This window comes from Gigantopelta aegis, chromosome 13, assembly GCF_016097555.1.
Source record: "Gigantopelta aegis isolate Gae_Host chromosome 13, Gae_host_genome, whole genome shotgun sequence".
NCBI lineage: Eukaryota > Metazoa > Mollusca > Gastropoda > Neomphalida > Peltospiridae > Gigantopelta > Gigantopelta aegis.
In genome coordinates, this window is record NC_054711.1 from 37,766,497 (window position 1) to 37,778,670 (window position 12,174).

The window sequence follows — 12,174 nt, forward strand, 5'->3', positions numbered from 1 at the left end:
AAGTCCATCGTGTTAAATAAACATTACATTATTAATTGAATATTACTTTGCTTCCTTGTGCTTAATAAAGTGACCACGAAACAACATAAATATTTGCTTTCTTTATTACGTATTACAATTACAAAATAAACGTAAACAATAACTTTGCCTAAGTAAAACGTAAAAACCATACTTGTTCATAGCATGTTGTTCATTAAAAATGTAGGTGTAATAAGGAACTACAAAACTAGTTCAGTCAGGGTATTCATACAAATATCCCTATTATTAAATGAATTTATTGCAGTTTTCATTACAAAATTTAATTATGTAACTCGTCAATTTTTTTAATTTCTAACAAAATCTTTTTGTTTTTGTTATTGAAAAAAATGGTCATGGCCTTGTTTTTTTCTATCTCACTTTTGAGATATTCCTCAAAGAGATCATTCTCATGATCATCTAGCCCTTTCTCCACCAAGGACTTTCTTTTTATTTTTCTATTTTGGGCCTTTGATTTCGTTATTAATATTTTGTCAAGTGATGGTGAAGCTGATTGTTTTGCTTCAAATGTTTTACTTTCATTTACAATAGCAACTGCTATATTATCATCGTCCTGACATAGTGTTGTGTCTACGTTTAAAAGCGGTGTTAAAGTGAGAGATGAAGGTGTTGGACCAGAGATAGTTTGGACGGATGTCAAATCATCAGGGTATTCCTTTGAGCAATGTGGCGTGGGTTCCGAGGAAACCAGACACGTATTTTCAGTGTTATTCTTGCACTCGACTTCTTGTGTTTGTGGGTTTTCATAAGTGTCTGTTCCTTGCACTGAAAAGAAATAAATTATACCTAATATTATTTATTTTTGTAATAATCATTATTACGTATTGATTGAATAAAATTCATTGCCATAAAATTTAAAAGAAATTATAAAATGAAATGGTGTTTTGTTAAAAATAAAACATTAATGTGAGTTTGGTTTTACTTTTTAAATGTGTTAGAAAATAGTTGTTTTTGTTTTCTTGCACAATACAAGAAAATAATGTAAATTAAACTAGGGTTACCTTCTATTCCAGTGTAGAGGTTTGAATTTTCTCCAATTATGGTCACGATGATGTCCTCGTATGGCAATGGTTTATCTGGTGGTCCACCTCCCGTTTTCGTCCGTCTTTTCTGCTTGTTTAGGACGGCCCCTTTCAACGATCTCCATTTTTCTTTCGCCTCTTGTGGTGTACGTTATGCCACGCCGCATGCACTGATTTTTGCAGTTATTCTTTTCCAAATATCCCCCTTTAACCTGTTTGTGACAGTTTGGTTGTTGGCCATAAACAATGTTTTATGATCAACACTTATTTCTTCTAATAGCACTCTTATGTCAGTGTCTGTAAAATTCGCTTTCCTATGTCTCTTGGCTTGATTTTCCATTATTGAACAGCATACAAGCACTGAATGGTACTACTAGTAAGGGACGACAGTTACACTTAAGCCCATCCCTCATCCCCTCATTGCACGTGCATGAATACCGCATGAGTGTTCCGAGAGTATTGAGACAATGAAAGAAAAAGCTATGTATCGTAAGGTATTTGTTTGTACATTTGTATAAATAGAAAGCCCTACATTTTGTTACAATATAGGCCTAGTAATGAATTAATTTTAAAACTTATGTAAGCTATTGTGTAATTAAAAAAACAATACACGTTTATACATCATTATTTTTATCCAAACATTTGTAAAAATGGGGGTTAGACTAAACTGTTTAATATGGAGTGAGCGGTATGAGTGGGTACAATGTAACTACTTAATGGTGGAAAAAGGTACGTACTGACTATGAATAGCATGATTATAATATGTAAAATCATATAATACCTAACCTGTTTAGCTGTGTAGAGTACCCCCTTAAAATGGCCAAACCATCGTATCACCCCACCCCCCCCCCGTTCCACCCCACCCCGAGTTACACATGGTTCTGAATAAATATTTGATATAATTTAGAAGGCCACCAATTATTTCACCTTTTTTTTAATCGAGAGGCAACACATAAAACCCTTACAGATGACATCGACATAATCATCGAACTCCGACATTTCCAATTTTCCAATTTTATACGCGGTTAGCTATCGGCGACCATAGTCATGACTTGTGCATACTAAAATGCAGGTAAAGTTACACGCAAATAACTATACGCGTTTAGAGAGTTAAACGCGTTTATATTTATACGGTCGTCATGCATATGGCCTGGTCATCACCTAGCAGCAGCCAGTCGTATGTCTTGAAATTGTTAACACAAGTACATTTGTTAACACCCATGTGTAATACAAATTAACGCATGGTGTTCTCACCAACGGGTGTGTAAGAAATATATATATTAAACATCACTTCAGTACCTTAGGGACTACTGTTTGACGTTTACTAGCCTCTGATTAAGCAATAATAATCCTTTTTGTCCCACATTTTTCCGTGTCGTCACTAATAACCAACTTATTCTACGTTCATTTCATGTCATTTATTTTTATGATAATAATAATGTTCAAGCACGTTGCCCTGGGCAAACACCTTACTTATGTCGACTGTTTATGATATCCAAAACAAAAGATGGTGATTAGTGGTTATTAACCGGTGATTTGAACTACCGTACCTATCGTTCAAAATGTTTGTCTCGGCCACTAAGCCGCTGTAAGTATTTTCCTACATCAAAAGAATATATTTTTCTTGATAAGGGAGACAATTCTACAGTTACTAACATTTCAAAAGTTGTTTCCTATTCAAACGATTAGCCTATAGGTTCCAATGGACCAATATAAATTCCTGTTGCCAATAATATAATGTTAATATTTTCTAATAAAACTGATATAAGCAGCTTATCATAGTGGCGTAGCCAGGAGCGGGGGGGGGGGGGGGGAGTATGACCACGGGGGCCATGCACCCCCCCAATCAAAACTTTATTGTTAAAAAACTATAAAATTTTATAAAATAACATACACACACACACACACACACACACACACACACACACACACACACATATACATACATACACACACACACACACACATACATACATACTTACACATACATATATACATACATACATACATACATACACACAAACACACACACACACACATATATATATATATATATATATATATATACAAAGTGTGGGTTGCCACCCACCCCCCTCCTTCAATATAAAATCCTGGCTAAGCAAGTGGCGTATCAACACACTTAGGCAGTACAGCAATAAAAAGTGTGGCACCTCACATTTAATCTACCTGTAAGAAAATGGGGGGGGGGGGGGGGGGGGGTCGCATATTACTACCAATAACAGCCGCAGTTTCCACTCTGTAAATATTTGACGATGCACCTCGACCTTTGACACGGAACTCTCGTCTTTGGTACAATGCACACAGTAGCTATTTACTGAACAATATTACATCATTATCTGATTCTGCACGCGGATCATAACGTAATCGCAGTTATTACCCATATGGTGATAAATATCTTGGTACGTATCAAAGTGATACGTCCCACTAGAATGCCAAGTGGGACGTAACACTGTTGACGTCACACGATGACGTTATCAATTAGCGTACTACAACCTTACAGAAACGTCAACCAAACGAGATGAGTGATATAAATTAAGATCGATTATGGGTAATAAATAGGATATTAAACTCGCTACCATTTCGTATCATGTTTATGTCACTCGTGAAATAATTTTCATTGTCACTCGCTAAAGCTCGTGACAACTGAAAATTATTTCACTCGGGACATAAACATGATACGAAATGGAAGCCCGTTTAATATCCTATAAATATTGCCAACCAATAACGCCGAATGCGATAGTTACGTTATATATAATTGTGTGTGTGTGTGTGTGTGTGTGTGTGAGAGAGAGAGAGAGAGAGAGAGAGAGAGAGAGAGAGAGAGAGAGAGAGAGAGAGAGAGTATGTGTGTGTGTGTGTGTGTGTACGTGTGTGTGCGTGTGTGTGTGTGTGTGTATGTGTGTTTGTATTTGTACTAGTTGTTTCTGTCTGTAGGGGTACCTGTGCCTAACTCCACATCCCTCGTGACCCTAGCATAGCTACGAGTCCATTGCTGTTCATAATGCAGAGTACCAAGCAACTTGGGCAGTATTATTCAGAAACAAATTTAACTCTATTACATTTTTATATTTTACATATTTTATTCTCAAAATGTTTAGAGTATTGTTTTCGTAAACCAAAGATGCTAAGGAGGATAGCATGTGACAACTGGGGTTCATTCCGGCGACATCTAATTGGTCATAGCCGACAACTCGTTGTACGTCTGCGTGATGTAGTCATACTGCACTTCCCTGTTCCCAGCTGAAAATAGTCCGTAGTCCCTGACCAGGTCAAAGGTTAGAGCGTCCCACGGTTTGTGGATAATCGTGACGTCATGAAGACAGTTGTAGTGTTGACAGCCCGAGTGCGATCCGTTCAGCTCAATTAGATCATCGGATCCACGAGACAGTCTCTTCATGGTGTCTAACAATGACGAACAAACAATAGTGAGATTGACGGAACAACGCACGGGCGGACGGAAGGACGGACGGACGGACGGACGGAAGGAAGGATGCAAGGAAATGTTTTATTTAACGACGCACTCGACGCATTTTATTTACGGTTATATGGCGTCGGGCATATGGTTAAACACCACACAGATATTGAGGGAGGAAACCCGCTATCGCCACTTCATGGGCTACTCTTTTCGATTAGCAGCAAGGGATCTTTTGTATACACATTCCATAGACAGGATAACACATACCACGGCCTTTGGTAAACCGGACGAACGGACAAACATGCAAATACTGACCCAGAGTCAAATTCCATTTGACCGTTATCCGTGTAATACGCAAACATTTTGTTGGGCAGATTCCATTATGCGTCTCCATACGCATGTTCGTGCCGTATGCGGCTTTTCGCGATGCATTATGGATTACGAACACCCAAACGGATGATGGACAAATGGAATTTGCGCCTTACACAGAGTGAGTGATTTGGCGTGGATGGATGGATCGGTAAGTGAGTGAGTAACTGAGAAGGCAAGTTGGTGAGTGAGTGGTTGAGCTATCAGTCAAGCCACAAGACGGTCGGTCGGTCGGTCAGTCAGTCAGTCAGTCAGGTGGGCATGCAGGTCATAGATTTATAGATGAATAATGAATTGACAAAATTAAGAGAGAGAGACAGAGACAGAGACAGAGAGACAGAGAGAGACAGACAGAGAGCGAGACGGAGACAGAGGCACACACACAGAGAGAGAGACAGACAGACAGACAGACTGACAGAGACAGAGATGCAGAAATAGGGAAGAGGAAAGAAGACGAGAACTGCTGTTATATAAATTATAATTACTTGCGTTTCTCGAGTAGATGTTTCCAGAACGAACATAAACAAAATACTCTTTGTTTATCCACGGTGTCGCTGTAGACGGCAAACCTCCTGCAAATTACACAACACCAGCGTTATATGTACTGCCCTGTCAAAGGGTCAAAGGGCATAAAACGATTGGGTTTACAGAATTCGAGTCTTCTTTTACTAGCTCTAGCTCTAATGTTCTCACAAAGGATTACATCTAACCAGTACCTTCTGTCCTGTATAGACAGATGAGGGAATATCGTCCAGGGCCCCTTCCACGAAGCGATCTTAGCACTAAGATCACCTTAGTGCATAAGGTAACTATGATCTTAAGGTGATCTTAGCGATACTATCACCTTAAGTGCATAGAGTAGTTATGCACTTAAGGTGATCTTAGTGCTAAGATTGCTTCGTGGAACGGGGCCCAGGAGAGTGGCAGTCGTCTTTCACACAAAGTAGGGAGTATCGTCCTGGGGAGTGGCAGTCTTCTTTCACACAAAGTAGGGAGTATCGTCCTGGGGAGTGGCCAGTCGTCTTTGCACTAAAATCACCTTAAATGCATAAGGTAGTCATGTACTAAATGTGATCGTAGAGTTAAGACCGCTTCGTTGAACAGGGCCCAGGGAAGTGGCAGTCGTCTTTCACACAAAGTAGGGAGTATCGTCTTCTGGAATGGCAGTCTTTGGAACACAAAGTAGGGAATATCGTGCTAGAAGTGGAGTCTTCCGAAGACAAAAAACCTGTTCGTGATTCGTTGTCATAACTGCTGACTCTGTCTTGTGCGGGGCGGGATTTAGCTCAGTTGGTTGAGTGCTCGCTTGAGGTGCTTGCGTCGCAGGATCGAACCACGTGTGTGGATCCATTCAGCTGGTTTGGGTTTTTTCTCGTTCCAACCAGTGCACCACAACTGGACAAAGGCCGTGGTATGTGCTTTCCTGTCTGTGGGAAAGTGCAAATAAAAATCGCTTGCTGCATTAGAAAAACATTTGCGTGTTTTCTCTAATGACTACGAGTCAGAATTACCAAATGTTTGACATCCAATAGCCGATGATTAATAAATCAGTGTGCTCTAGTGGTGTCGTTATATAAAAAAAAAACTGTCTTGTGCAGAGTTACGAGTTTTAATATGTGAAATTAATATGTCACCCAGATTCTCTGCAATGTGCATGAACTGAGAACGACGAAGACTGTGGACTTACCCGCACCGTCGAGATTGTAATAAACAAATCTTCTCGTTAATTGTCCGTAAACATCGTGCTGGGCTAGTTGACCAAAGAACTCGTCTGCCACGAAAGCTCCGCTAGAGTGCGCTGCAACTACGATGAGGCCATTGCTGTGCGCATGCTTCAAGAGATGTCTGTAATTAAAGAAAGAAAGAAAGATTTTATTTTTTTATTTAACGACGCACTCAACACATTTTATTTACGGTTATATGGCGTCAGACATATGGTTAAGGACCACACAGATATTGAGAGAGGAAACCCGCTGTCGCCACTTCATGGGCTACTCTTTTCGATTAGCAGCAAGGGATCTTTTATATGAACCATCCCATAGACAGGATAGCACATACCACGGCTTTTGATGTACCAGTCGTGGAGCACTGGCTGGAGCGAGAAATAGCTCAATGGGCCCACTGACGGGGATCGATCCCAAACCGACCGCCCATCAAGCGAGCGCTTTACCACTGGGCTACGTCTCGCCCCTGTAAGTAAAGAGACAATTTGCTGAAGTTTGTGCAGGAATTCATTTTGGGGGCATCACAATAACAACGGTAAAGCTATAGTGTCACTGTGATGAATCTGACTTTATTACACCGACCGGACTCGGTGGCGTCGTGGCAGGCCATCGGTCTACAGGCTGGTAGGTATTGGGTTCGGATCCCAGTCGAGGCATGGGATTTTTAATCCAGATACCGACTCCAAACCCTGAGTGAGTGCTCCGCAAGGCTCAGTGGGTAGGCGTAAATCACTTGCACCGACCAGTGATCCATAACTGGTTCAACAAAGGCCATGGTTTGTGCTATCCTGCCTGTGGGAAGCGCAAATAAAAGATCCCTTGCTGCTAATCGGAAGAGTAGCCCATGTAGTGGCGACAGCAAGTTTCCTCTCAAAATCTGTGTGGTTCTTAACCATATGTTCGACGCCATATAACCGTAAATAAAATGTGTTGAGTGCGTCGTTAAATAAAACATTTCTTTCTTTCTTATTACACCGAGGGCGGAGTGAAGCCCAGTGGTAAAGCGTTCACTTGATGCGCGGTCGGTCTAGGATCGATCCCCGTCATCCCCGTCGGTAGGCCCATTGGGTTTTTTTTTCGTTCCAGCCAGTGTACCACGACTGGTATATCAAAGGCTGTGGTATGTCCTATCCTGTCTGAGGGATGGTGCATATAAAAGATCCCTTGTTACTAATGGAAAAATGTACTGGGTTTCCTCTATATGACTGTGTCAAAACGACCATATGTTTGACATCCAATAGCCGACGATTAATAAATCAATGTTCTCTAGTGGTGTCGTTAAAAAAAATTAAAACGTTTTTTAAATATTACACCGCAGTGGAAGAGATACTCATGTTATTGTTCATCTCTTCACATTGTGGAATATATCTTTTGAGAGGTCATGACTTCTGACCAGGTGACTGTGTCACACATGTTCGTGCAAAAAGTAAAAAAAAGTAAAGTTTGTTTTATTTAACGACGCCACTAGAGCACATTGATTTTTTATCTTATCATCGGCTATTGGACGTCAAACATATGGTCATTCTGACACTGTTTTTTTAGAGGAAACCCGCTGTCGCCACATAGGCTACTCTTTTTACGACAGGCAGCAAGGGATCTTTTATTTGCGCTTCCCACAGGCAGGATAGCACAAACCATGGCCTTTGTTGAACCAGTTATGGATCACTGGTCGGTGCAAGTGGTTTACACCTACCCATTGAGCCTTGCGGAGCACTCACTCGGGGTTTGGAGTCGGTATCTCGATTAAAAATCCCATGCCTCGACTGGGATCCGAACCCAGTACCTACCAGCCTGTAGACCGATGGCCTGCCACGACGCCACCGAGGCCGCTCGTGCAAAAAGTGTGCGCATGGTTCTTTCGATTCATATTTTTAAATCTGAAAAATACTTGCTGTCAATTCATATAATTAATGTAAGCAGCATAATTTAACAAAATATATAGTTTAATAATTTTGTTTAGCCTTGAATATTTTGATTATATTGTGTGTGTAAACTTCATCAATAGATGTGGGGCGTGGGAATTCAAAGTTTCATTGATAAATAGCTACATGTAGTGACTTCATTTTGTCCCTGTCTTTAATCTGTGCTTTTTCATGTCTCTAGTTATTTTTGGAAATCATTCTGTACGATTTTTGTTCATTGATTTGCAGTGTAATAAATAAAACACTACAGCATACTGGTTACCGTGAGAGATCGTTACGTTACAACTCGTGTTTTTAACCATACATGACTCGCTTTCACTCGTGACGTACGATTGAAAACTACATTCGTAATGCAAACGGCCTCACACGTGTAAGCCTACTCCTTTAAAATATTCCCTATATAACAAATTTTTTTATTTGTGTCTATGCATATTAATGTACTTTCAACAGTGTTATTTTTTATTATTATTATTTAATGAGTTGAATGGACTACTTACGTAATCAATTTTGAGTTTCCAATTTCTCTTGCTTCATACAAATCGTCATCCGGTCCTTTGACAGCATACACGTTGCCGACTTTGAGTTGTTTGAGGGGCGAATGGGTAACGAGCCTGTCCGCCCAATTGCGACTAAGATGGCTGCTGACACTCCAGCCAGCGTAGGCGATTAGCATGTTGTCTACAATGTACACGCAGTAGTTGTATCACCATTGTAGTCATCGACGTCATCAGTTATTAAAGGGACATTCCTGACTTTGCTGCACTTTTCAAGATGTTATCGACTAACAAAGACTTTTTAACGATTGTAATTATATATCAAATATATATATTTTCAGCATAAAATATTAGTGGCTGTATATTAAACGTGTTTCTGATCGTTCTAATATTTGCACTAGGTTAAATTTCATTTTATTTATTTTTTTAAATAATAATTTTAAAAAAACATTCGTACGTACGAAATTATTTGAAGACAAAATCCAGTTTGGGCTTTTTACAAATATTAAGACGACCAGAAACACATTGACTATACAGCCACTGATATTCTAAACCAGAAAATATATTTAATATGTAAGTTTAATCGTAGAACTATTTTATTAGTCGGAAACATCTTACAGTGCAGCAAACTCAGGAATGTCCCTTTAATACAGCACAAATTTACATGTATGATTATTAAAGGTAGATCACTCTCAAATGTGAGGGTTTCCTTCTCCGAAAACAAATCGATGATAATCTCCGTGTAATTTTCAGTAACATACCAAAACTAAATAACACTTTAAAAGTGTGAAACATAAGCCCAGTGATAAAGTGCTCGCCTGATGCGCGGTCAGACTTCAGGGAACGATCCCCGTCGATGGGCCCATTGGGTTATTTCTCATTCCAGCTTATGCAAAACGACAGGTGTACCAAAAGCTGTGGCATGTGCTATCCTGTCTATGAAATAGTGCCCATAAAACATCCCTTTCTACTATTGGAAATGTGTAGTGGATTTCCTCTCTAAGACGAAAGGGGCGGGATGTAGCTTAGTGATAAAGCGTTCGCCTGATGCACGGTCAGCCATGGTTCGATCCTCGTCGATGGGCTCATATGGCTATTTCTCGTTCCAGCTAGTGCACCACAACTGGTGCATCAAAGGCCGTGGTATGCGATGTCCTGTCTGTGGGATGGTCAATATAAAGGATCCCTTGCTACTAATGAAAAAGTTAGAGAATTCTACCAAATGTTCGACAATCAATAGCCGACGATTAATAAAATCAATGTGCTCTAGCGACCAAGTTGTGTCGTTAAATAAAAAGAAACCTCAACTCCAAGACTATATATCAAACTTACAAAATATTTGACATCCAATAGTTCATGATTAATAAATCAATGTACACTAAAACACCCTTTAACTTTCGCAACCATACCACCTTCCAATTAGCATAATATACTAGTATTCAATACCGTATCGCTGCACTAAACTGATTCCTAAAGACGTTTATTAGTCGTGAGGGTATGCAGTATTCACTGGCTGGTGCTTTGTCTACAGAGAAGAGCTGGTTTTGACCACGGTATGTGGTTTTCAACTCCGTCTGGCGGAGGGGGCGGAGGGGGCGGAGGGGGCGGGACGTAGCCCAGTGGTAAAGCGCTCGCTCGATGCGCGGTCGGTCTGGGATCGATCCCCGTCAGTGGGCACATTGGGCTATTTTTCGTTCCAGCCAGTGCACCGAGACTGGCATATCAAAGGCCGTGGTATGTATTACCCTGACCACGGTATATGGTTTTCAACTCCGTCTGTAGGTGGGTGGGGGACATAGCCCAGTGGTAAAGCGCTCGCTCGATGCGCGGTCGGTCTGGGATCGATCCCCGTCGGTGGGCACATTGGGCTATTTTTCGTTCCAGCCAGTGCACCACGACTGGCATATCAAAGGCCGTGGTATGTACTACCCTGTATGTGGGATGGTGCATATAAAAGATCCCTTGTTGCTAATCAAAAATAGTAGCCCATGAAGTGGCGACAGCGGGTTTCCTCTCTCAATATCTGTGTGGTCCTAACCATGTCTGACGCCATATGACCGTAAATAAAAAATGTGTTGAGTGCGTCGTTAAATAAAACATTTCCTTCAGTCTATAGGAGAACTGCCACTTTATAATAGACGCACGCCAGTACAGACGCCAAAAAACTACTTACCTCCATATCCGTAGTCTCTATAACTGACAGCCGTTGCCAAGAGTGACCCAGTCCTATCAATAGTTTAAAAAGGCTTTAACTGTATTAAAGGGATAGTAAATTCAAATATGTGCCTTAAAGGGACATTCCTGAGTTTCCTGCAGTTGTTAAGATGTTATAGACCAACAGAGATTTTTTTTAACGATTGTAATTACATATCAAATATATTTTTTTGCATAAAATACTAGCGGCTGTATATTAAACGTGTTTCTGGTCGTTCTAATATTTGTACTAGGTTATATTTCATTTTATTTCCTAAAATATGTTTTGTCGTACGTACGAAATTATATGAACACAAAATCCAGTTTTGGCTCAAAATTACTCAAAATTTCAATTTGTGTTGTATTGGCCATTCTCAAAGAGAATGTTACACCCCTGCACCACGGAGAGGTTACAGCATGCGCAGGGAAAACATCTTACAATGCAGCAAACTCAGGAATGTCCCTTTAAGAGTTGGAAAGATGCATACCCGGACCACCAACACATACTGACATGAAAAACGCGTAATTTTAGAGTTATTTAAAAAAAAAAACGTGATTATTCCTGCTAACTGGGGGCAGCCATTTTCTTTTATTTTCGTCGCGTCCGGTACTCTAGCTTGGGGCGAAGTGACGTCAGCTCCAACCAACTCCCGTATGCACAGTAGAAACAAACGCAGTCATTTACGACAAGGCGCTTCGCTTTCATCAACCTGACTTGTAAAACAACGTAAATGACTTGATAATATAATAAACTATTTGACTAAATATACTTCAATAGAGGTATTTCACATTCCTATTGCGCATGCGCGCGAAGAGTAACGTCCCTTGACAAAATAGACTGAAACTAGTCTATTTACAAATTGGGGGGCGTGACAGACAGGTTGTTATGGGCGACTTGAGTAGCTTCGTAGGAGACTTTTAAACTTTGGCAACTAACATGTACATATTTCGAATTAGATGGTATAATGGCCGTAGAAA

General features: G+C 40.4%; 1 protein-coding gene across 1 annotated transcript; it reads right to left on the reverse strand.

The window, feature by feature from the left end:
- Window positions 1–4,194: 4,194 nt before the first annotated feature.
- On the reverse strand, window positions 4,195–11,195 carry LOC121387332. The gene is made up of 5 exons (XM_041518375.1): window positions 11,177–11,195; window positions 9,007–9,187; window positions 6,551–6,708; window positions 5,349–5,435; window positions 4,195–4,481 (listed from the first exon to the last, which is right to left on the reverse strand). Exons 2-5 carry the CDS (start codon window positions 9,180–9,182, stop codon window positions 4,249–4,251), a joined length of 654 nt encoding a protein of 217 aa, XP_041374309.1. The 5' UTR covers window positions 9,183–9,187; window positions 11,177–11,195; the 3' UTR covers window positions 4,195–4,248.
- Between the last annotated feature and the right edge of the window lie 979 nt (window positions 11,196–12,174).

Bases quoted from the DNA above. Each gene is read 5' to 3' on its own strand.
- LOC121387332 (XM_041518375.1), bottom strand. From the start codon at position 9,182: ATGCTAATCGCCTACGCTGGCTGGAGTGTCAGCAGCCATCTTAGTCGC. The intron at 6,709-9,006 runs GTAAGTAGTCCA...CTTTAATTACAG, and splicing joins GGAAACTCAAAATTGATTAC to ACATCTCTTGAAGCATGCGC. The intron at 4,482-5,348 runs GTAATTATAATT...CGTCATTGTTAG, and splicing joins CATCTACTCGAGAAACGCAA to ACACCATGAAGAGACTGTCT.